We start from the raw sequence: 25,726 nt of genomic DNA, 5'->3' as shown, positions 1-25,726 counted from the left end.
TTAACTAACTTTGTAACCACTTAAAACTTGGGTTATAATGCCCTCAAAATTCTAGTAGAGTGGTAGATTTTAGGCTCTCTTCTTTTGGGCATTTTTCCTTTATTTTTTTAATGAATATTTACCATTAATAATGAGCTTGTTTTAGGAAGATACTTTTACTTTACTCTTTAAAGACTGAATTATGACTGCTTAATTTCTCATTGGAATGATGTGTTCTGTCATTTGGTATGACTGGATATTGGACTATGGCAATGCAGAAGAATAACAATCCTCTTCTTTTGTTTTCCTTATGTATATGCTTGATTTATTTTCAAGTTAATCTTTTCCTGTGTTATTTTTGTTTTCATCATTTGAAGTCTCATCTGCTTATTTTGATATTGTAATTACCTTTCAAATTAGTCTCTTTTCTGAAGCCAGTCTATCTCACAAGACGGACAATTCCTTAATCATGCAGGGAATTAATGAGTGTACTGACAGAAGAGCAGCCCTGATGCAACCCATCAGTAGTTTGAGTTTCACACATACAATTAAATGAAAAATTCAACTTAGATTAAAGTTCTATAGCTTCTGTCACAGAGATGTCTCACTTAGTCTTTTTCTGAAAAACAGATATAGTAATATTATAAATATTAGTACTGCATAAATGTAAGCTACAATTAAAATTCTAGGGAAACCACAGCTCTTAAAATACTTACTTTATGTTGGAAATTCTTCACAGAAGCAAAATTTACAGACAATTATCCATTTTGTTGACCTTTGTTATTATACAAAGATAACTGAAAACGCCTATTAGCACTTATTAGCATGTGATATCTTGAAAAAGATTTAAATCCCGAGTTATCAGTTTAGACAACAATAGATTTTGTAAGAAACGTAAGAAGTTGGTAGAGCTTTCTTTGCTTTTTGACAATATAGGTCAGAGAAATGTCATTGATCTGCAATGATTAAATATAATTTGGATATAACATTTCCAGGAAAAAAAAAAAAGGCCAGTAACCAAAGCTGTCATCCAACAGACACTCACATCTATAATAAATGCCATTAAGACCCATTAAACTCATCAGTGAAATTGGAAACATAAGAAAAATATTGATATGCCTAGTCCTACAAAATACTTACTCTTGTAGTACTTGACCAAAGAGTTAAGTTAGGTTAGTGTCTGAACTTCAATACAAACATCATACAAACTGATTTGGCGCAACAGGAGAGATATGATAACTTAATCATTAAATCCTTCAGGATTTTTCAGATAGAATAATATATTAAATATTGAGTTAACATCAGCTTTGCTTCTTTAGTATGCAACTACTTTTTTTAAACAGATATGCATTTATTAAATGAGAGACCTGAGTTTTAATCTTGTGCCCTTAAATCTGCATTGTGGCTTGGATCCTTTGCAAAAGATGTTTATCTTGCTATGTGAAGTGTTGCTTTATGGGGTCAAGGTCATCATGAAGAACAAATGAAAGGGTCCCATAAGTCTTTGGTAATGAGTATATGTTGTGTACAAATGCAGGAGATGCAATAAGCTATAATATGTTGCTACTTCAAATTTATGTTTAATACAAGTACAGCCTAATTTTAGCATAATTTAGCCAAACCAGACAGGTCATTGATCAGGTACTGTTCTTTTGAGTATCTTTCCTCTCCTTTCAAGGAACAGGTGGATACTCTGTCCTTTAGTGTATTCTTCTGTGTAAGTATTAAACTCTGTGTTCTGGTTTGAAAGCAAAACAAGTGAGAGACTCCAATGCAGAAATACAATTTATTGGGAAAAGGGAAAAAGACAAAAATACATGCAATGATACAAAAGAAAGACCACTGACAAAGTCAGAATACAACCTGACACCCCTCTGGCCAGCGTGCTGGTAGCAGTCCAAATTGTAGTGGCTGTAGTCCTCTTGGAATGGCAGATATGGTCACTGAGTCTTCTTGGAAACTTGAGGAAAGGCTGCCTCTCTGTCCAGAAATCCCTGGATTTATCCAGGTGGGAATGCCTAGCTCCTCCCTCCTGGGCAGAGCATCTCACAATGGGCTGATGTTATTCTGAGTCACGAGGTGTGTCCTTAATCACCTGTTAAACAGAACTGGCTCCTGGAGAGTGTTATCTCTGAGTCGTGTGGCAAGACATTGATGGGCCTATTAATAGGAGATAAGGAAAACTGCCCAGAGGCAGCTCCTACTGGGATGGTAATAGGAAACATCTTGGTCTTCAATCTTGGACACCCCAATAGCACTTAATCATATGAACATGCATAGGCCTTATCAAAATATGTGATAATTTGCCCTTTTTTAATCAAAGCTTTATATACAGTAGTTTTATCTCAACATGCAAATAATAACAGTAAGAAAGAATGCACACAGCTGCAGTTTGTATCAAAACAAACACTTAGGATTTTGTAGTGCATACATATGAGTAATGAGATCTATGTATGCACTTAGTCATGCTTAGATGTAAGTCTTTGTTAGCCTAAGGCTTTGGTAGAATTAGAAAGGATTTCAGCACTGTTTATAGGTGTGGTATCAACCTCAATTTCTTTTTTAAAATTGATTCAATTTCTGTGAATCTGGCATATGAGGAAATGTAGAAACTATATGCTTCATTAAGAAGTTTTGGGAAAAAATTGCTGTGTATTTTTTAAAGAAAAGCAAAACATTGTTCTCTTTGGAATAATTTTGGACATATTGAATGACTAAATTAAGGACTGCATTACATCATAATAATCAGTGTATTACATCATAATAATCAGTGTATTGGCAATTGTAGCAATCAGTGACAATATGTTTTTAAGAACTGTCGTTTTAGATGACTTTTAGAAATAAAAGCAAAAGTCTGGTACATGAGCAAAAAGGGAATGTTTAAATTACTTTTCAAGATTATAGCTGTCTGACAGTGTATATTTCAAATGTTAAAGTAAATGTATACTGTTCATTTTCTAGAAGAAATAGAGGATGTGCGCTATGCTATTAAAAAAAGAAAACTCACCAACCCTGAATTCCATTTTGCAACATAAGGTGAGAATTATGTGTTAGAATTCTGAGGGCAAATAAAATACTAATTTACTTCACTGGATCATAATTAGCCTAAAACAGGTGATTTTTTAAAAATTGCTACCTAAATAGTGTATAAAAGAAGAGAGTAGAGGTATATAGTTGTAATGAAGTGCAAGAATGAAATTTTAACTCTCAAAAATGTTACTCCCTTATTTCTTCTGTAAACTGTGGTTACACACAAAATAAGTGCATAGATAGGAACTTCCCTGACATATCTACATGCAGTCTTACACTTCTATTAATCCCTTGTTTAGCAACAAAGGTGCATTGTTTCAGAAAGCACTTCCTTTTTTTAATATATTTTGCAGTAGTCAATGCTGTTGACTGCACACAGGGGTAAAATACTTTAAATCTCTGGTTCACAGCCAAGATTCTCCATGAACATTTCTAAGAGTTCATGAAAGACATCTGCAGAAGGGCAACCTACTCTCTGTTGACTGAAATTTACTATGCAGGATTCTGTGCAGCTTGAGAAGGAGCTACATCTTTTGAATTATAAACGAACATGAGACATGGTGGTTTACTTTGAACTTTAGGAAAATATTGTAGATGATGCAGCATAAGTATACTTGGATTAGTAACAGACACAGAAGTAGGTTGGGCAGCTAATGTATTATTGTAATCGTGAACAGCTTTATAATTTTCTGAGAAGATAAATTGAGATGAGAAAATGGACACATATCAACAGAATCAATTTTGTTAGTTTGCAAATCTACTTTCTGGGAAGAATCCCATAGAACCCATGAACTGCAAAAATCAGATTGTAGAAACTGTGAATTTAATCAGAAGTCAGCATAGATGTAGGGATAGATATATTAATTATCCTGATATGCCTGATTTCATAGGTAAGCTACATTTTTAGCTATTTTAGAAAGAAAAAATTAGTCTTTTACTGTGAACAGATTTAAATGTCTAGGGTAATATTTTCTTATGGCTTGGACAATAAACTTGCAGTTTATTTTTCACATAGTTTTGTGAATATTGGAGAGAAACCTTCTTATAGGCAGAATATATATGAGTCAAAATACATGTTAGGAAATGTGTTTTACAGCCTTATTTTATTTCAATTGTTTAGTAAGATCTCTTCCAGTAATATATTTATTCTAAGATATGCAAGCAGTAAAAGGTTGTTGCCTCTATCTCTATATTGCCTGACAATTATTTATAGAGTGAGAATTTAAATAAAAGAACTATTTCCTCTTGCATTATTAGGTAATAATATTGTAGAGAGAAATAGCTGTACTGAAAAGGATGCCCTAACCTCTACCTTCCTAAAAGCAAGCCGCAAATTATGGTATACTTCTTACATCTGTAGCAAGAAATTTGTAGCAACTTTATGACTTTAGAAAATGTGTTTCATTCTAAAATCCACAAGGAAAATGCAGAAATAGTTGATGTTTTCTAATTGAAAGCTGTAGGCTTCTGCCTCTTAGGCTTTATATATATGCCAGTGTATATGACTTTAATTGGTACAGAGCAATGTGCATTCACCACATCCTTTTGCAGTCTAATAGCACTTTTTTTTTTTGTTTGGATTTTTTTTTAGTTTTTTAACTTCATCATCTGTATTTCTTGGATTTAGAATTTGAAGTCAATGTGTCATTCAACTGAATGAATTGTGTGAGCTAATATGTTTCCACAGTATAAAAACATTTTTTTGCAAGTATGTGAAGGAGTTTTAATAGGCCATGGTGTCAGTCAAGCCTTTTGTAATTTATATCAGTGCCTGAGGGAACAAGGGTGCTAGTGCATCTTCAGAAATTTGGGAAGTTTTCTTAAGCATGTTTTGTTTTGAGGTGAAGTGGGTGGGAAAAGATGAACACTACCTCTAAATTGTTATAATTTCAAAAGTCTTCCTCACAGAATAGTACCTATACAAACTTATTAAGCAAGGTTTTGGCTTTTATTTCACTCAAAAAATCACTTCAGAATTGGTTTATTATGAATAGAGTTTTCTCAAAATAAAACAGGTATCCATTATGTCTGAACATAAAATTACATACTTGTTGGCTAGTAGTTTATTTTAACTACAGGAAGAGTTCTGTTTATAACTAAATGGAAGAGCATAGGCAAATATGTTGACATTCTGAAGATGTGACTTATCTTTCTGGTTTTAGTGAGAAGTATAATATTGAATTATTGGCTTGATGGAAGAATTTTCTATCTGAACTTTATTGACCTTCTTTATAATATGACATCTCATTTAAAAATAAAATAACAAAAAATCCCAACACATAAAAAAACCCCAAAAAACCACAAACTAAAAAAGCACTAAAATCTCCAAACAAAAAAGAACTTCAATTCAGACTTTCTTAATAAGCCAGTCAAGATGAAGGATACTATAATTGGAGCAATATCATTATGTTCCAAACAAAGAAAGCCAAAACAGAAAACCAATTTGTTTGACAAGACAAACAAACAAAAATCAATAAAAAATCCAGATAATTTTGTATACTGGGTCTAATGGCTCATAGTTAATTTTTTTCATAGAAGCCCTTAAAGTACTATAGTTTGGATTTGTGGCTAAACCAGACTTGATAGCACAACAATGTACTGGCTACATCTGAGCTGTGCTTGCACAGTATCAAGGCTTTCTTTCCCCCTAGACCAGGCATAGGTAGGATACTGGGAAGGGTATTTACTGAAAGGATATTTCATACCATATAACTTCATGGTCAGCAATAAAAAAATTACAGGTGCTGAGAGACAGCTGCTAATCATTGCAGACCATTTTGATTGATCTATTTGTGGAATATGGTGAATGATTGCTTCTGTATCACTTGCTTTTTTTCTCAACTCTTCACTTACTAAACTGTCTTTAGAAGTGTCTTTCTTGCTTTTGCTCTTCCTTTTCTCTCCCCTTACAATTGTTTGGGGCAGGGAAGAGAAGGAGTGAGCAGCTTTGTGGTGCTTGACTGCTAGCTGGGGTCAATCCACTAGAATTCCCTATTCTTGTACATCTAATAATTAATTTTCAAATTCACACAAGTGATGGAATATTTCTTTTATCTTTATACCCTGAAAATAGAAAATTACTTACTCTTGAAAAATAGATGTCTATTTTATCATTTTAGATGGTGGTTTGCATAAACTAAGCTCCCTTCTTCCATATCTTGAAGGTGAAAAATCACAAGGTACACACCCTTCCCTGGTGCCCAGACCAGTGTTCTGTCTAGCCCATTATCTGACCCGTGTTGACACAAATTCTTTCTAGCCTGAGTGCCATGTACTTCCATCTTTACAGTGCTGTGTCTGACCAATAACATGGTTGTGTAGTTTCTGTCTTAGAACTGATTTGTATCCTATCACTTGGTTGGGCATACTGTACAATTTTGTTTGTTCATGCTTCTTAATATGCTACTAACCAATAAATAAAAATTTCCACAATGGGCATTTCAATGAATGCTAGTTTGAATATAAAAATTTTCCTGTTAATATTGAAATCCTTTATTATTTTTTTTATTTATTTGTTTTATTTCAGGCTCTCTGGAATGAATATACCTCCTCCAGTTATAAGCAACAAAAACTGGCTCAGACTACATTTTGTAACAGACAGCAATCACCGATACCGTGGATTTAGTGCCCACTACCAAGGTACATTTAAAGAAATAAATTTTAATTGTGGCTATATTTGTTAGAAAAAACAGTGCCTGAAGATTCAGGAAATGGGAAGGGTTACTTAAAAAAAAAAAAAGCACCTCATAAAAGTATAGTTGGTTTTTCAAACTGCTATATCAAATTACAATCTGTTAGAATATATATGGGTGGTATATTATCTACTGTATCTAAATTCAGTTACCAAAAAATATTACAGGAGATACCTGTTTTACTTTAACCTGTACAAGTACTTAGCTTTTAAAATGGTCCTCATATTCTGGAAAAATACTGTGGAACAGTAACAGAAAGAATGTCTTTATCATTAAATTATAGGAATGGCTCTATAGTTGTATAAGTTGTATTTGTAAAGGAGTAAGTTTCTGTTTACTAAAGTAGCATTTAATCACTATTACTTTTTACTATGTTTTGGAATGCTTTGCATTATTAAACATTTAATAAACCAGAAAGATTCTCACCCACAGTCTTTATGAACAAACATTTATTTTGAGTAAGAGTAAAAGCATCTGAAGCATAATTTTGGGAAAGTCACTGTTTGAAATAAGGTCATTCTAATGATGAAGTGCTAATGAAAATGAAATGTCAATAGTGCAAGGTAATACCGTAAATAATATTTTGCAATATCCACAGTGTATCAATTGATCTTCAGGGAACAGTAACCCCTTTTTGTGGTTTTGTGCTTTTTCCATTTATCTGATGAAAAACAAATCATGACATTCCTATCAATATCTAGTTCAAGAATTTCTTTTACAGTTTCTTATAGAAAATCTAGCATAGGAAGAAGTTAGTTATAAAAAGTTTTGCAGAGTCTGATAAAATTAGTCAAGTAATGCAAAAATTGCAATTATCAAAAGCCTATGACTAATGTTTTTAATTTGATCCTTGATAATAGGAAGTTTTACAGCTCTATGTGATTGCTTCAGTATATTCTAAACAAGAACAGAAAAAAATGATTACTCTTTTCATTGGGTATTTTATATCTTTATTTGGACTTCCTGAGTTCATAGATGTTCTAGAATGTATATTCTGAATTAATTTATATGAAAGAAGCTTTCTTAATATCGCTTCAGGGCTGCTATAATTTATGAAAACACTGACTCATTTTTTGCATGATATCTTTAATACCATATATGATAAACCAAACTCTTTACTAAGACGTTGCCAGCTTATGGGACAGTAAAAAGATAGGATGTAGGAATTCTCTCTAATAAATCTACCCCACAATTGAAAAACCATGTGATAACTATTTTGGTGGTTTAAGTAAAATGTTTTGGATTGTTGAGCTGTTTCTTTTGAGCTAGTGAGAAAAGAAGAACAAACCATGTTTCATGGTAAACATACATGCATTCCTGCCAAAAATATGAGGTAGCTAATGAAAGAGAACTTATGTTTAGGCTTATGTTTATTTTTAAAAATGTGTTTCATCCAAGACCCATAAAACGTGTGAGTTGATAGGTGTGGGAGATTTGAATATGCTGTGTGTCTTCTATTTCTCCTTACTGCCTTAGAATGTAGTGATTAAATAATAGTGGGTTTACTATTTTGGTTTGCTTATTTAATATTTAATTGTGTATTGCTGAATGTATGTTAAAGTTGACTAAACACCAAGTTGTTAAATGCTGCAACAGCATACTTAATGTGAAGAAAATGTCTTTTGCAACTCTAAAATAAATGTAGGCAGTAAAAAAATTCAGCATGTAAAGTAATTACATGTGCATACTCAAGCCTATATGATCAATAAAAAATAACCTTGATAGAAAATATAAAAACACGTGGTCAGATAATAGGGGATGTGTATTTTCTGGTAGGTTAATGGTACACTAAAGGAGACAATGTAAGGAATTAAATAAATATCATAGAATCAAAGAATGGTTTAGGTTAGAAGGGACCTTTAAGATCATCTAGTTCCAACCCCTGTGCCATGAGCAGGGAAACTTCACTAGACCAGGTTGCTCGAACTCTGCCATGAACACTTCTAGGGATGGGATATATTAAAAACCTTCCAACATTTAGAAAATAAACATTAAATATATAGCACAAAATATTTCATTTTTTTGAGAACTGTAAGCTTAAATTTTTCAGTTAGAGATAACTTTAAGCCTTTTTTTAATGACAATTTTCAAACTTTAATTTCACTTATTTTCTGACATGAGTTTTCTGAAAATCAGATAAATTATAAAAATTTTAAAGTATTGCAAAATGTCATGTAGTGCAAGGGCTTTATTTTATTTTTGTTTTCAAGAGTTTTTTTCTGCATTACTTTTGAGAGGGAATATGTTGTGAGGGAATTCTTTCAATAGTTTTTTTTTAATCAGAGTGCTACTCAGTAGTAGCTATGTTAAAATCTCCATCCTTCCCCTGCTTAATTGATGTAGATTGACTGTAACTTCTTTCTGTGTTCCTGAAACATAGTGTCTGCTACTTATTACACTCTAAACATAATTACTAATTTCTTAGTACTTCCTATAATTTAATTTTCTTTAGCCTATTACATATTTTTAAGGACCTGGACTTCAAATTTGGAACTTCAGAATACTGCATAATTTTAGTCTGTCACTGTGTGGCACTGCAGTACCCTTTTCAACTAATCACTCCCTTGGCTTAGTGATTTTGTTTGCACTAGTGCACATTTTGTTAGTGTATTCGGGTCATGGTTTAACTCTAAGTAGCAGTGAGCCCCCCTTACCACCACTCACTCCCTCACTCACTCCTTCCTCAGAGTACTGTGGCAGCAGCTTTCTGGGCACAGAGAGCAACAGACAACCTTCCCAGAGATTGTCCTGGGGAAGACTGTGAGAAGATCAAAGAAAAGAATGTAAAAAAGTCTTATCTTCACTTGCTGCACCTGTTGTTGTGAACATATGGAATGTGTTATGGAGATTTGTTTACCAAAGGGTGATTTCTTAATTGGCCACTGTTGATGGTGTTTGGATTCAAAGATCAATTGGGTCCACCTATATCGTGACTGTCAGTAAGGGCAATGGGTTTCTTAATAAGTATAATAAAGTGATTGATCAGCCTTCTGAGAATCATGGAGTCAATGATGATTATTACCCAGCTGGGAGCATGCGACGACAGAGTACAATAGGGCAGAAAATAGGAAGAACAAGAGTGATAAATTTCATGGTTGGAAAGAAGATGTGGCAAATCACTCATCAACTCCTATCCTGGAAAAAATGGCCTTACTATAAAACCTTTAATGACTATTTTGGGTGTTGGAAAACAAAGACAAATAGTAAAGAAATTATGAAAAACACCTTTACTCTTCTCTTTTGAAAGCTTAACTTTATGCCAAACACTTTCCCTTCCTCTATTCTACCACACATTACTCTTTGGCTCTTTGGTGATGTGATAGCCAGTGCAGAGGGTTCAGGTCAAAGTGTAAGTGTTCATTTCTGCTCTTCCTCATTTCTCACTCTTTTCTTTTGCCATTTCTTCCTTCTTACTCATTTCTTCTGCCTTGTTGTGCATTGACAATGGACCATTGTTTCTTAGGGGAAGAACCTTCTTCTGTATGGGTTATCCATGAACTACAACCTCTTTGAGGGTATTACTAGCTCTGGAATGGAGCATGCATGCTCTGAGCTTGTTCCTTTCCCTTAGTGTTTATTGCCTTATCTTAGATACATCTTCATAGAAATGTCACAAATTCTACTGGCGGACTCAGTCTGTCCTGTGGTGTGTCCATTGTGGAGCCAGATGTGGTCAGTTGTGACCAGCATGGGACTAAGCACCAGCTTAGTGCCGGCTGAAGGGAGACGTGATATGTTCAGCCCTATACCCCCCTGCCACCAAACCCCTGGCATTTATCCTAATTACAGTCTTATTCCCTTCTGTTCTCTTAAGTTTATGAAAACTTTTTTTAAGATTCTTTTTCATAAGGCAGCCTCACCTAGCTGACTTTCAGTGTAATACCTATTGTGGCCTAGACATTTGAAAACAAGACTAAAAGTGATGCACTGCAAAGTCAAAATATTGCTGCCTATGGGAAAAAAACCCACAGCAATGAAAAAACAAAAAACGTAGTGTATTACATATTTTTTTCTAAACACACTTTTAATGCAATTAAATATATTTTCCTAGTTTTCAATTTAAGACCTTGCAAATAGTCATGGGCCTTTAATGCCTTTAAAGTTTGGGTTTTTTTTAAATTGACTTATACAGAAAAAATGAAATCTGATGAGGTACATGAAATTGGGAAGCTCTCAGCTTCGTTGGAGTATGCAGTCATGTGAATTATGTGTATTACTTTCTTTTAAGAGGCAATTTTATTCGTGAAAGGTATTCATTTATACAATATTTAAAAGACATTGGTAAACAATAACCAATGTGATTAGAAGAGAAATTTCAACAAGAAATTTCATTTAGAGGATAATCAAAATATTTCCCTACCTAGACTGTGGTGCATTAACCCACATATTCTTGCTTGTCTGGTCATCTGTGTTTCAGCACTTCTTTCTCTTTACTGAGAGTTCCTTGCCTTGTTAAAACTCCCTTTGAATCAGAAACTGTTGGCTGAAGTAGAACAAAAGCTTCTTTGGATCTTGAAGCAGCTGCTTCACTGTTTCTTGGCACCCGTAATCCTCTTTTGCTGTTTCTAAAATTAGTTGTGCTCTTTTACTACTTCCATTTCCAGTTCCTTTTGGTTGCTGCTTTCTTACAGTTACTTTTAGCACTCCATAATTTATGTATGAATCCATAATATTATCTAAGTGGACAGAAGGGATTAAGTTAGCTTCACAGCATCTGGTCTTACTGACTGGCATACACAAACTTCAATCTTCTTTATATCAAGCATACCCAGATTCATAAAAGGCTTTCAGAAAAAAAAAAAATCTTCATTTTCTGATAGTTAAATATTATTTTAAGCATCTATAACTTTGCTATCTTTTTAGATCCAGCATCCTTTTTCTCTCACTCTCTAACTATGTCCTCCTTAAGCTCTGGAAGGTTTCAACAGCAGCCCTACAATTGCTAATCATTTCACTTGTGAAATCATTTTCTTAACTGGTTTTGTTTCCTTCCCGTGTTTTTTACCTCTGTTTAAGCCATGTGCAAACCCATGCTTCCACTTTGCAAAATAGTATCAAATATATAAATTGAGTGCACAAACACATCCATTAAGAATACCTGTTTATAGGAAAATGCAAATAAAACTATGAAATATATCCATGAGCATTTCAGAACAGAATAAAATTTAGTTGTCTTGCTCATAATTAAAAGTATGCAAATGGTTACTCTATTTCATACTTTACAGCCAGCTATGGGAAGCTGAGGTTGAATAAATGTGAACACCTTGAGTGTGGGATGAAATATGAAGAAAAAGATGTTGAAAAATTTCTTCTTGCTCTGCTTGATTTTCTATTGTTACTTTCTTTTTCTTTCTGTCATTTTGTTTATGAATAGAAATGTGTCTCCATCCATAAATTATTTATGGAGTTAGCTTTTCCTATTTTTTTTTTTTCAGTTTTGCTTTCGGAAAGAATGTAAAGCAATTGCCAATCAGGTAAAGAACAATAGTACTAAACTGCCTTACAACATCATGGCTAGAGTTGGCAGAAGGGGAAAACTTCTTTATTACTTTTTTCACAATTTTAGGCAATTTAATCAGGATTTTGTCATTCGTTTCTTATCTCAAAAGCTATTGCAACAAACACTACACTGTAGTACTGCTGAAAGACTAGTAGCTGTAACAGAGACATAGGTAAGATTTTTGTTTAAACACCTATAGGTATCTGCATACCCATTAAAGCTGGAGAGCTGTGAAGCACTGTGCCTGTATATATGTGTGTGGAGACCCTAGGAGGCATCCCCTGGTTTGGAGAGACACAAGAAGCTTCCCTCAGAAAGCTGTTAAGACCCTATTGGCTCCTTCCCCAGTTTCTGTGTCTACTCTTATGTCCCTGAGCCACTCCCTCCCTATTCCCTGATAGGCCTTTATCTTTGTGCTGCTCCGAGACCAGGGTCACCCCTGTGCCCTTTGAGAGAGAGAAAACCTGGACCCTCCATGTGTGTATGTGCCTGGGACTCTGAACATCTCACTGTGTGGTTGAATTAAACATCTGTGGATACCATACAAAGGCCCTTTCTGCTTCTTTACCCTGCACTTTACTAGCAGCAATTCAGGCTACAATATATGTGCACTGATGCATCATAGAAATCACCCAAGATAACCCATGTATGTCTTCGGCAATGGCAGAAGTGCAGAACTTCTTTGGGCAGACAAACCAAGGTGTTTACCAAGATGTATGTTATGAAATTAAAATATTTCTCCAATTCAAATTATGTATGGGCAACTGAGCTTTTCCCATACTTTGCTAATCCTGCCAGTGTGGGTTTCAGAGTGACCACACGGTAGATGTTGGGTAGAGGTGTTCTAGAGTACAAGAGACATCTGTGTGGTGCTGGCAAGTTAGAACTTATAGGAGATCACATGGTGTGTTTAGTATGTCAGACACCTAAACACTAAGCAGATGTTTCCTCCCAGCTAGACAGTGGAGAGAGACAGAAAAAAGGTAAAACTCATGGACTGAGATAAAGGAAATTTAGCACAACAGAAAATGATGGGAAAGTAGTAGTTTCATTAGGAAATAATGATAAAAGAATATACAAAACTAGTGATGCACAAAGCAACTCACCACTTGCCGACCAATTGATTCCAATTCCTGAGCAGTGGTTGCTGCCTCCCAGACAAGTTGCCTCATCCCCTGTTCAGCATGATGTCATGCAGTATGGAATATGTGGCAGCTGGGGTCAGTTCTCCCAGCTGTGTTCCTTTTCAGCATCTTGTGCACCCTCAGCCTCCTTGCTAGCAGAGCAGCATGAGAAGCTGAAAACTCCTTGACTCAAGGTGGGCACTGCTCAGCAAGAACTAAAACATCAGTGCTAAAACCAAAATATGGCACTATAACAGCAATAAGGAAGCAAATTCACTCTATTGTAGCAAGAACCAGGACACCCTTCCATTCTGTCATAGAAACTGGAAGAAGGGAAGGAAGAAACAGTATATAGCCATCTGTTATATCCTGTCTTAGATGTGTCCTTTAAAATTATTTAAAACACTACATTCCACTTAATACAATGGCTAGATTTGCATTTATTCTAATAATTTGTATGCCTAGTGCAATTACAGACACACTGATGTGGGTTTTTAATCTCAGTTGGTATTTACTAATCACTTACTGAAATGTTTGTTTTTTTTTTTTAATACCACAGCATTCAAGGGCTTGAAATTCTCTAGGAGAAAGAAAGGTACTGAATTGCTTCAATGCATTTTTAGAAGTCTACTACTTTGACAAGGGCTGTATGTTCTGTGTTGGCCAATGCAAATAAATTCTTGCTTTCATTGATAATATATTTGTCGGATGGCAGGTATTTATTTTTTATGAGAGACAGTTATCAGAATTGTGAATCTGTAACTTTTAAGACATTGAAATTCTTTTGTCAATACAGCATAGATGGCTACCTGATCTTGCAATGGATGCAGGAGAAAGAAATCCTCTCTTCATAAACTGAAAATACTAGAGTCTCTCAGAAGCACTTTTTTTTTTTTCACTCCAGACATAACAAGAGCTTAAATTGCATATGTAATCATATAAGTAAATGTTTTTAGTGGATTTTCATACTCCTGGGTCTTTTAACTCCACTTTATCTCATACTGAGATATATATTCTAAACAGATTCTTTTTCACCTTTGCACTCTTGAGAGGTCTTTTATTCACAGTTATACACCCACACAATTACACTGCACAGAATGACATTGACTTTGTTCTAATCAAGTTGTAGAGGAGAAAAAATGTTACATTTTGTTGACTGTCTCCAAATTTAAAGATCTTGCTTTTAGAATTCCCACTATTTAGAACATCACTATTGACACTTAGTTCTGATACTGTGAACAGATCCAGAGAGATCTAATTTTAAAATTGTAATTCAATTATTTTTTACTTCAAGTAAGATAATATTTCATTTAAAAAATGAAAAGAGTTTGGCAATGTCTTCTTGACACCCACCTTTGCGATGTTTACATGTATTGATCAGTCCCTCTCAGTCTTCTCTAAGCTAAACAGTTCTAGCTCCTGCAGTCTCTTCTCATAAGAGGAATGCTCCAGGCCCCTCATCATCTCTTTTGCCCTCCACTGCACCCTCTCCAGTAGCTCCTTGTTTTGTATTGAGGGGCCCAGATCTGGATACAACACTCCAGATGTAGCTGCACTATGGCCAAGTAGAGAGGGAAGATCACCTCTCTTGATCTGCTGATCACACTCTTCCTGTTGAATGGCAGCACAGCCTTCAGGTGTATCAGTCACTCCTCTCATGTTCATATCATCAGCAAACTTGCTGAGGGTACATTCAATCCCTTCATCCAGGTCATTGAAAAACAAGTTGAATAAGATTGGATCCAATATTGATCCCTGGGATTCATCACCAAGTACAGGCTAGAGTAGATTTTACTCTGATGATCATGACCCTCTGAGTGGCAATTCAACCTGTTCTTGATCCATCTCACTGACCTAACACATTCATTCACCTAACCTGATTAATTTAATACACATCTCCTGAGTTTACCTGCTAGGATGTTATATAAGATAGTATCAAATTAACATATTTTTAGATTTGCCAATATATTTTTTTCCTGTAGAAATTTTCTTTGTGAGCATTTCTGTGCAACATAAAAGTGAGAAAGATACTTGTAATAACCAAGCTTTTATGGATATTAGGAACAATTTTGGCTATTGAACAAGAACACTATCATATTTATCATTGTATTGTGGTGTAAAATTGCCTGAAATGCTCGCTAAGGCAATGCATATGCAATTCTTCTTAAAATGATTTTGAAATTTTAGTGTGTAAGCATTTACCTTAGGACATCTTGAAATTGTTGTCTAATGGATCACTGGGGTCCTCTCACAGGGAAGATTTTCCTCAGGCAAAGCTCTTGTTTTGCACTGGATGCCACTTCTTAGCTTAAAAGTTCACTTACTGCCCACTTGATGCTGACAGCACACAATGTTGTGCAGGAATAGTTTTATCTCTGTAAACTCTAAGTGGATTTTGAATCAGTTTTTATACTGAAGAAACCTTTTTCCTTCCCAGAGAATTGTTTTCATCATACTTAGGTCCTGACCTTTCTTTAAAAGTATTGTTTTTTAGTCTGCCTGACCTTTTAGATAAAACCAAAACATAAAAGATGTTCAGTTTCATTTGTAAATAATTCAGCTTTGCTTTGCTTTATAATTAAGATTTATTTTGCTTAGAGATTAACTTTATCTATTTGAGTGAGAAATAAGGAAAAAATAACACTTCTTGTTAACTTAAATGCATTGCTTTGTTCATAGGCATTGTATTTTTCATGGTGAATAAGAACAAGCACAGGTCAACAGCTCCCTGAAGGCTGGTGAGCTCAGGGATCAGGGTTGAGGCCAGAAGTGCACAGCTTTTCATCCAGTGTTGGTCCCCCTGCCCCCAGCCTGGGAGTAGAGCAGCCTTTGGGCACATCTGGGGGCAGACCAAACCCTGGGCATTGGGCATCTCCATGGAAAAGAGGACAGGCCAAGGCCAGGCAGGGACATTAGCCCCATGGCTAGGTAGAGCAGGAATAGGGGAAGAGGGAGACAAGCAGTGCTGTGGCATCACTGGGCAGGGACTCATGGCTTTAGCCTTGGGGCCCTGGACCCATAGGCGTGGGTGGGGAGAGGCCCCAGGAAATCTGGCCAGTCCTGTCTAGGCCCATTAGAGCCCTAGCAGTCCTGACAATCACTGGAGAGTACTTCAGTGGTGTGGGGTACATAGAAAAATAGTGCATGTTTGGTTACAGAACTTCAGACCAGAAGTTAGTTGGGTTGTTATGCACTTATGTAATATTATGGTAGTCAGAGAACCTTGTTATAGGCAAAAGGGACACAATTTATTGTTATTCTAATTAATGTTATAATGATCTGATAGTCTGAATTACCAAATATAGAAAAGAATCAATGATAATAATGCACTTATAAAAGTTAAGAACTGCCTTTGTACTTTCACCTGTATTTCTTTTGTCTTATTTTTACCCGTTTGTCTGTGCTCCTGGGTGGGGATTACAACCAATTAAAAGCATCCAAGTATCTGTTAGAAGAAGTTTGACACTCCTGGACATGAAGTGAGCCTTCTCTTCAGTCTTGGAGTTGAATTATTATTTTTTAAAATATTTTCTTGACATAGTCTGCTTCTTTCTCATTGTCCTTTACTAAAATCTGAAAGTTGCATATTAGCGTCCCTCAGCTTCTCTAAGTATGTTGCTTGCTATGCAAGACATATGTAACTTTATCAGATCATTACTGTATGCGGTAGTATCAGAGCACAACATTTCTGAAATGCCACCAGCTCAAGAAATATTCACTTGACACCTATGAATTATCAAAAATTGTGAAAACAAACTCAGGGCAAGGCAAGCCTACATGATGTCAACGTAAATTCTGTGGCCTTGTATTACTAATGGCAAAACTGTACTTACAGGCTGAAGTCTCTATAAATTTTTTTGTGACATAGGTAAGGTAAACAATGAAAAAAATATGCTTAAGTATTAAGATTTGTATTCAAGATACCTTTTCTGCAACCTTGTCTTTACCATTTGCCAAGTAAATAAACAAACTTTCTAAGAACTTTATATAATTTCTAACAAGCAATAATCAGTTTAGAAACATGCAATAATTAAAAAATATATTACATATATTAGCTATTAAAATAATCTTCTGTATTAAAATAATTATCTGTAATGAAGGTTACTATATTGAATAATTTATTATTTTAAATTTGTTTAGCAATCTCTAATAATAAGTTCAAGTCAAATAGCTTCTTGATGCCTCATACTGGATTTAGAATAGAAAATGTGGGCATTAGCCTGCTTAGGGCAGATATTAGACACTCAAGAGCAATGGTACAAAGATTTTTGCTATTGAGAATAAGTGAAAGAGGTTATTACTGGGTTTAAGATTAGTTATTTTCCCACATATCAGAACTTCATTGAAAATATTAAAACTATGACTGTCAGTCATATCAATATATAATTTGAGCTTTAGCAAGTATTGTTCTATCTGAAACTGTATATTTGATTTATAAAGACCACTTTCCTTGCTAATAATAATGAACACCTTTGCCTTGGTTTGAAAAGACAGGTGTCTGCTAAGGAATGCAGGAGTCTCCCTTGAAATGGAGGAAGTAAACCCCCTCCCTCTGAATTTTTTATAATTTTGAAATTAAAGGGCTCTCAGGCAAAAGATATAGGACTAGGAATAACAGTTCTTTATTAGGGAAAAATAAAAATAAAATAAAAATGCACTAATACAAAACAACACTGATAGAGTCAAATATGACCTGACACCCTGTTGGTCAGCATGTTGGTAGCAGTCCAATTAAATGGTGGCTGCAGTGCTCCGGGAGTGACAGATGTGGTTCTGTTGAAGCAGTGATCTTGTAGAAGGGTGTAGTTTTCTTCTGAAGATCCAGGGGTGGTGTAGATGGGCCTGGTCTTCCTCTGGGAATCCAGTGGAAAAGAAAGCTGCTCCTCTGGGAATCCACAGGAGGAAAAGGATGCCTGTGGTTTTCCAAATGTCAGATTATACCCAGGTAGGAATGCTTGGCTCCTCCCCCTGGACAGCTCATCTAACAATGAGATGATGTAATTTTATCAGTAATGCAGTGAGACTCAGTGGCACATTAACAAAAGATGTTTCCCGGAGGGAGGATTGGTTGTGGAAGAGATAAAGAAAACTGCCCAATTAACAGAAGTTAAGTCCCACCTCTAACAAATGGCAATAGAATACATACCCCCATTTGCAACCTAAGACAACACATTAGACAACTAACAAGAGGAAAGTGAGAATTTAATTTTGTTGAAAATAAATCAGAGCACCACAATATCCTGGCATATCCATGGTGACACAAGAAACAGAATTAAAAATCAGAACTTTTAATTTTAAATTTATCTTTTTGTTAAATGGTTGCTATATACATTTTAATGTACATAGTCTGTATAGTAATTCTTCTATCCTTGAAAAAGGGAAATAGCATTCTTGCACTAATTCAGAGTCAAATTAGAAAGAAAACAAATATGTAAGACAATATTTGCAAGGCTTTTTACTTTATAAATACAATAAAGCTACTCTTTTAAAGGCCAATAGATGTGACTGCTTTCTGTTCCCAGCATTATATTGCTCATTTCATCAATTTCTACAATATTATTGAGAGCCTTGAAGAATTTTTAAGTTGTATTGTTTCAAGGTTTTTTTGTATGATTGTGTTTGATTATACAGATCTATGTTACAATGATAAAACATAGATCTGTAAAATCTTTTGAAAAGAAAGCTAAGTATGACTATGAAAATAATTATTTTATATTTTGAATAGCTGCTTTCTCATTTGCTATCATTCATTTGTGTTAAGATTTGGTTTTGGTTTTGTCTTTTTCTTAAAAGTAACAGGCCTTTCAAAAAGTACTTTCTCACTTTAAGTAAACCAACTGAAATAACATTTCCACATGTGAGTCTATGTTGGTAATTTTCATTGTTTTTCTATTCAACATATATTGCTGTAATACGTTATATTATTTGGACAAACATATATATATAAATAGAAGCTCTGTCTATGCCCTGATTTTTGTAGAAAGAAAATAAATAATGTTAGAGATGTCTGGCATTTTGTCTGAATTTTCAGATTTCCAAATGTAATCAGTTTCATAAAATTAAGATGCATAAATTTACTATATTTTCAACTACTTAAAAATGTGAAGTGATCTTAAATTTATCAAGGCATATGGAAGATCATCAAGACGTGCATTTGTGTATACTGAAATATGACATACCTCCTGCATCTCTGAAAATTTCTGGATGGTGCTTGTCACTTTCAGTGTTTTGGTATACGTCTTACTGTAGCAATTGATTAAATTTACAACTTTACATAAACAATAGAGAAAAAGAGAAAAAAGAGATAACAATAAAGGAGGTTGAAAAAAGAGAGCAGAAAAAAAAGGGAAGCTTAAAAAACAATCGTAAGAGAATGCAATAATGAAAAAGGTAAATTCTGGTACCAAAAGGAAGTAAAAATGAAATTTTGACTCTACCTCCATAAATGTGGACAACATCAAAACAAAAGGAGCCAAAAGGATTTTTTTAGACTTCTGGCTAGATAGATTTGGAGTTTTTGCTATCTGTATAAATCATTGCCTGTTTGAACTTAAGTCTAGAAATTTGTTTTGAACCCTGTCTTTATCAGTCACGTATTTCTTTACAACCACAGTTTTATTATATTTCTATAAAATCACAGTTTCTTTTCTTTTCTGAATAGATCTGAGATGAGAATAGATTTTGTCAGAAGAATATTTTATGGCAGCCATTAATACTGATTTTATGTTCTAAAATCTATGTTTATATATCTGCTTCTTTTATTTCCTATTACAATTTGAACCTAAGATCAAGGTAAAGATACTAGAAATTTATGAAAAATAAAATAAGTTGTTTTTTAAAACAATATGTCTGGAATTACATATCTTAAAAGAGTCAAATAAGCTGCTACATCTACACAAACTTGAACATTCCTTTAACAGATCCAGAATATATTCTTCTAATTAGGTTTCTAACTTTACTGGATTTTTTTTGCAAGCATCAGACATTTAATGACAGAGAACATCAGAGACAACAGGTAATTAAGATAGTAAAAAAAAAAGTGTCTTAATAGAATGCAGGAGTCACTCCAAAATTAGTTAAGTATAGGAAGGTTTTAAGTGAGGAAGATAAATAAGACTTGACTAAAAGTCCTTGAACATCTGAAAGAAAAATGAAGATAGAAATATAGTTATTACTCTTTTAAAAAATTCTGTTTATAATTGTAACTCTCATTTTTCCTTTAATGAGGTATGAATTTATTTTTTTGCTTAAGACTGTTTACACTTTTTTCTCAGTTAGCCATTGCAAAATAATAAGCTGTCCTCTTGCTAATATACGCAGGAAAAGTCCCAGGCTGGCCTCCTGGCAGTGACGTCATTAACACTTAGTAGTAGTAGTCTGAGTCCCATTTAGAGTCATCTGCATTAAGGACCTTTAGCTTTATTTGGGAAGTGTGTTGCTGGATCATATATGTCACGAGAACTAATAAATTCCTGTACCTTTATTCATCCTGAAAAAATGAGATAGTGAATATTCCAATTTGCTTTCACATTTTGAACTGAACATGGTTTTGGGAATCTGCAAAACAAATTCTCATGAATTAGAATAGCTGTTGGATGATAACCTTAGGTCCCATTTGGTCTCATGAGCAATTTGCATATTTTCATCTGTTCTCCAACCACCAAAGTAAAAAAAAAAAATTTAGAAAATAGTCAAAAATGGGCCAGACATTCTACCTAGAGTCCAATAACAAGTGTAGCACTACCAGTGTGTGTTCTGGTACAAGTTTTCTTCAACGTGTTTATCAATGAACTTCAATCAATGACAGAGAGCAGTCTCTGTGCATTTGCACATGACACCACAATGTCAGTCAAAGATCAACAATCAATATAGCTGAGGACAGGGTTGCCACAGGGACACAAACAAGCTGAAGGAATGAGCCAACAGGAGTCCTTTGAAACTTAGCAAGGGTCAGTGCAAAGTTCTGTAGCTGGGTAAGGAAGAACCCCTGGCAACAGAATGATAGCAAGCCACTCTGCTGAATCAACCCTGTGTGTTGTGGCAGACAGCAAACTGAGCACGACAGCAGAGTGCCCTGGGAAGAAAGAAGGCCGACAGCATCCTGAGTTATGTTAATAAGAATGTGGTCAGTAGATTCAAAGGGAAATATTTTTGTCTTTGTCTTAACTCTTTTCTGACCATAGCTGGATTAATGCCTCAAGATTTGGGCTTCATGACAGGGAAGATGAGTTTTTCACTGACGCAAGTTCAGTGGAGGGTCACCAAGAGGGCTGGAGGCTGGAGCACTTACCCTGTGAGGGAAGACTAAGCAACCTGAACTTTCTTAACCTGGGGAAGATGAAAGCTTTCCAAAGTCAGAGTCCTTTAAAAGGAAAAATAAAAATATCATTTTCAACAAGCATTTTCACTCTGTTAGATACCATTTTCTGCCTTATTTTTATTTCTGCTGAATGCTTCTCTGAGTGGGCAAAGGTATTTATTATCTCCCTCGATTATTCCTTCAGGAATTACTCATAAAAAGTTAGTGTGCTAAATTAACTGTTAATTGAACTTCCACTTTGAGTTTATCTGGGGTAAGTTTCCTTTGGTATCATGTTTACAACAGGAACCCTGTGTATACTTGTAGCATATTGCATATGCAAAGTGTGTGCATCTAGTACAGATTCATAATCTATTTTTGGAGCTTTGTTTCAGGCAAATGTCAAAGGCTCTTGCCTCTTTTCTTTACTAAAAATGATCCTGGAATCAAGAGCAACTTCCACTCCTATATAAATAGAAAGGCTTATGGGTCTCCCATATGTTTGCATTATCCTGAGTTTTAACAGTTGCAACACTTTTGAGTGGTGTCTGCTTAAGACTAGTTTTCTGAACCAAATTTCTCTGTAGATCATCAACTTGATCTTTTTTCACTTCTACATAGCTACAAGTTTTTAAGTGTAAATACCACTTTGAATCTTTCCTGGTGTAAGCAGGCTAATTTGACACGTTAAAGGCCCTCAGTTTTACTGACTTTTATTTGTTCTCCTTCCACAGAGACTTACTTAGAGAAATGCTGGTCCAGTCTAGGAGGTCTCAGAGTGATTTAGTGTGGGCTGGTCAGGTTCTTTTCTTTGTGAAACCATGCCCTAAACAGCCATTATACTTTATTGAGCCCATGTCCTTACTGCTTCCTCATATGATTCATCCTGGTAGTTCCTCAAGCTTCACATCTTCTCAGTGTCTGATTGTGAATTCAAAGTGATGCTCTGCCTCTGAGTTGACTTCAGTTGACTGCAAAATTTTGGTCGAAGCTTTTCCCAAAAAGCAGAGCTCAGTCTGCTTTTTTTCCTTTTTGTGCCATTTATCATTAAAAGTTTTTCTTCCCTTTTCTCCTTTTTGATTTTTTTAAACTAAAGTAAAATAATATAGGAATATTTCTTTATCACATAGAAAAATACAATTTTTAAAATAATCTCTTAGACAAACTGAAATGTCAGATGTGATTGCAGAAGACTGAAATGGAGAGTATGTTAAAATTCCCTTGCAACAAATGTGTTTCAATTAATCTAAGACTCTTTTTATAAAATAAAACCAAAATTCATGCTTGTGCAGATTACAAATACTGTTTATGGAAAACATTGATTAATCTACTGTGTGGTAGCTGATACTTACAAGATTGTTTATTCATAACATTAATTTTCTCTCAAAATCCTCCATGTAAATCAAGTCATATTGTTTAACTTTACTGATCTTCTGCATAAGTTCTTCAGTGTAAATGGATGTGGAAGACTAACAACTTTCTGTTTGAAAATTGCCTCTGTATCAAAGCAGTATTTTCCAGTGTGTAAGCTTTGTAGCTTTAAGTAAGTTTAATTTCTCTTGCTTTTTCTTTTGAGATGAAATTTTTTTAAGTTCTTCTCATTTAAAGTGCTGTGCGTATTTAAATAAATAGGATAGATCATGCCATTTGATGGAGTTTTGAATATAATTTTGCTTTGACCATGATATTTGAAGCAGGTGAATGCCTGTTCTTGTACATTTGCATGCACGATACAGATATGTTCACATAGATTTTCTTTTAATAGCAGTGGTTATGTAACATACATTAAGTTTTCTTTGTTTTAAACATTTTTCTGTTCCAAAATATCTCTTGGCCATGCATTTGTATTTTCTGTGTTTTAAACTTTATACCAGTCTGTCAAAATTTATTGTATACTGAATCAGAAGTAGTCCAGACTTTTGATATTATGCATATTATCACAATTTTCTTATTTTATTATGAAATAAACAATAAAACATGTCTAGATCTATTTTAGTTACTCATACCACTGCAATTATAGGATAGCAAGTAGTTTTTGGTTTGGTCTCTGACACATTAAACCTGGAGTCTTACATGGTGCTTCTAAGGTTTTTTAGTTTTGCAGGGGAAACCACCACTATGACTTAGAAGTGCTATACTACAGAACAGATGTTAAGACATTAAATGTTAGATAGCAAAAATAATATGCACCTATATCAGCTTTATTTTTTGTCTTTATAAAGCTAACATATCCTCTTATATTAGTATTTTTAATAGTATGATAATATAAACAATTTTAAACCTAAATTTTCTGCAGTAAACAAAAGAGAATTTATTAGTAAGACTATTTCTGATATGAGGATCTCTTCCAATATTTTATACAGAACATTTGAGAATTCTGTCAAGAAATCTGATATACCTTGTGCCTTAAATATACTATATAATGCTTAATTCCTCTGTGAGTCTTATTTCCATTTTCTAGTGGAGAGATTTTTCTAAAAGTGTGAAAACACTTGTTGCTTTCCATCCTGATATCACCTACATTTAAAAGGCAGGTCTCAAAGTATGAGAGGAGAGCATAAAACCAAAAAGAGAAGTGTGTAATATTATTGTTTGAATGACTGTTCAAGGGCCTCTAATCATTATGACGGAATAAAAAAGCCATGTTTTAAAGATACTAGTAAAAAATAGCACAGTTCATGCTACATCAGCTTTGTTTATGCTATTTTTTATGGTCAATTTTGTTATTCATTGCCCAGTCATTTATTTGTTCCAGTCACGATGGAGTTTCTACTATGTTAAGATGTTCTAAATGCTCACAGGTGAGAGACTTGGCTTCTAAACATTTACAACTAAATAAGGGGGATGGGGAAGGATGAAAATATTAATTAAATATTGAAAAATTGGTTATATATTTTAAATACTAGAGAACTTATAAGTGCTAACAATGTTTTCACAGGCAGGGTATGGACAATTTTCTTAGCTTATCAAACATTTTTTCTGTGAGAGTTTTTAGTAAAATAATTTGGTCTATTACAAAAATCAAGGAGCAAAAAGAAAATTACATATGAAGCCTTTTTACAATCTTAAGTATAAATAATAATGATGACAAGTTTTGTTTAAATGGATACCACTTATTATTCATCTACACTTGGCCTCGTGTCAAGTCTAAATGTGCTTTTAGAGTCCTGTCAAGCTTTGATGAAGAGAATGAGCATATCTGGCAGCCTTATTAGTAGCTGGATTAGTAGCTTATGGCAGCTTTTTCTGCCACTTAGGTTACTACATAATGCTGCCATTTCACTCCTCAATAGTATGGTTACCATTTTTCAAAGCGTGGGGCCCCTATCAATTGTCTAGCTGTATATTTTGATCTAGCCATGCTGATTCAAGACTGAACATGCAGGGGTGGAAATTATGTGTTGTCATTTTGACTGGTAAAAAAGTTTTGAGGACATTTAAAACTTAACATGTATTATCACTGTTACAAAATGTTCACTAGCATTAAACAATGTTCTGATTGCTTCAATTTTTTAAATAAAGCCTATTGACTTTCATCTTTTCATGTCAGTTGTCTTTACTATGTTAAACAGAGGGAAATTTAATCTTTTAGACTGATCAAGAAAACACAATTCAAAAGAAAAAGTTAGCATCCAGTACTACTGTGTGTCCCACAGGTTCTTCTTTCATCAAAACTGCCTCCACTGGTGAGTTAGAGGAGCATATTGCAGCCACTACTGGTGCCATTACTGTTGCTAGCACATCTGCTGATGTTGCTGTATCCAGTGCAGCGACCACCTGTAGACAATCTGCTGAAGAACAACGAGTACAAGCTATGAATATAAGAAAATCAGTTCTGGAGTCGGCCACTTACAAGGAAACACTCTCTCTTCATCAAGCAAATTTACAAAGCACAAGACGACGACCAAGAAATGCTGAACAGATAGAAAGAACTAAAGAACTTGCAGTTGTTACTCATAGAGGTATTGGATATTATTTTACTTGTGCCCACGTAGTTATGACAAAATATTTTGTATACATTAAAATGAAAGTTCAGTTATCCATTTAGGAAATGTAATTGAACCAAATGGGACAGAGATTAAATCTGTCTAACTTTGAGTTC

The 25,726-nt window shown here is 34.5% G+C and overlaps 1 protein-coding gene across 6 annotated transcripts in view; it reads left to right on the top strand.

Moving 5' to 3' along the window:
• The window catches only part of CSMD3 (CUB and Sushi multiple domains 3), a 578,243-nt gene that overhangs the window by 208,992 nt on the left and 343,525 nt on the right, over positions 1-25,726 (top strand). For 3 of the 6 annotated variants that reach the window (XM_085572457.1, XM_021546425.4, XM_077782368.2), the window contains exons 6-7: positions 6,536-6,648; positions 25,281-25,586. In XM_085572457.1, the coding sequence (XP_085428583.1) occupies positions 6,536-6,648; positions 25,281-25,586 (419 nt within the window). The remainder of the gene's footprint in view (positions 1-6,535; positions 6,649-25,280; positions 25,587-25,726) is intronic. The other 3 variants (XM_085572460.1, XM_085572459.1, XM_085572458.1) reach the window with 1 other exon arrangement.

The sequence above is a fragment of the Lonchura striata genome, chromosome 2, assembly GCF_050655825.1.
Source record: "Lonchura striata isolate lonStrDom1 chromosome 2, ASM5065582v1, whole genome shotgun sequence".
NCBI lineage: Eukaryota > Metazoa > Chordata > Aves > Passeriformes > Estrildidae > Lonchura > Lonchura striata.
Note: the sequence above shows the minus strand (reverse complement) of the source record. Positions and strands in the feature narration are given on the sequence as shown.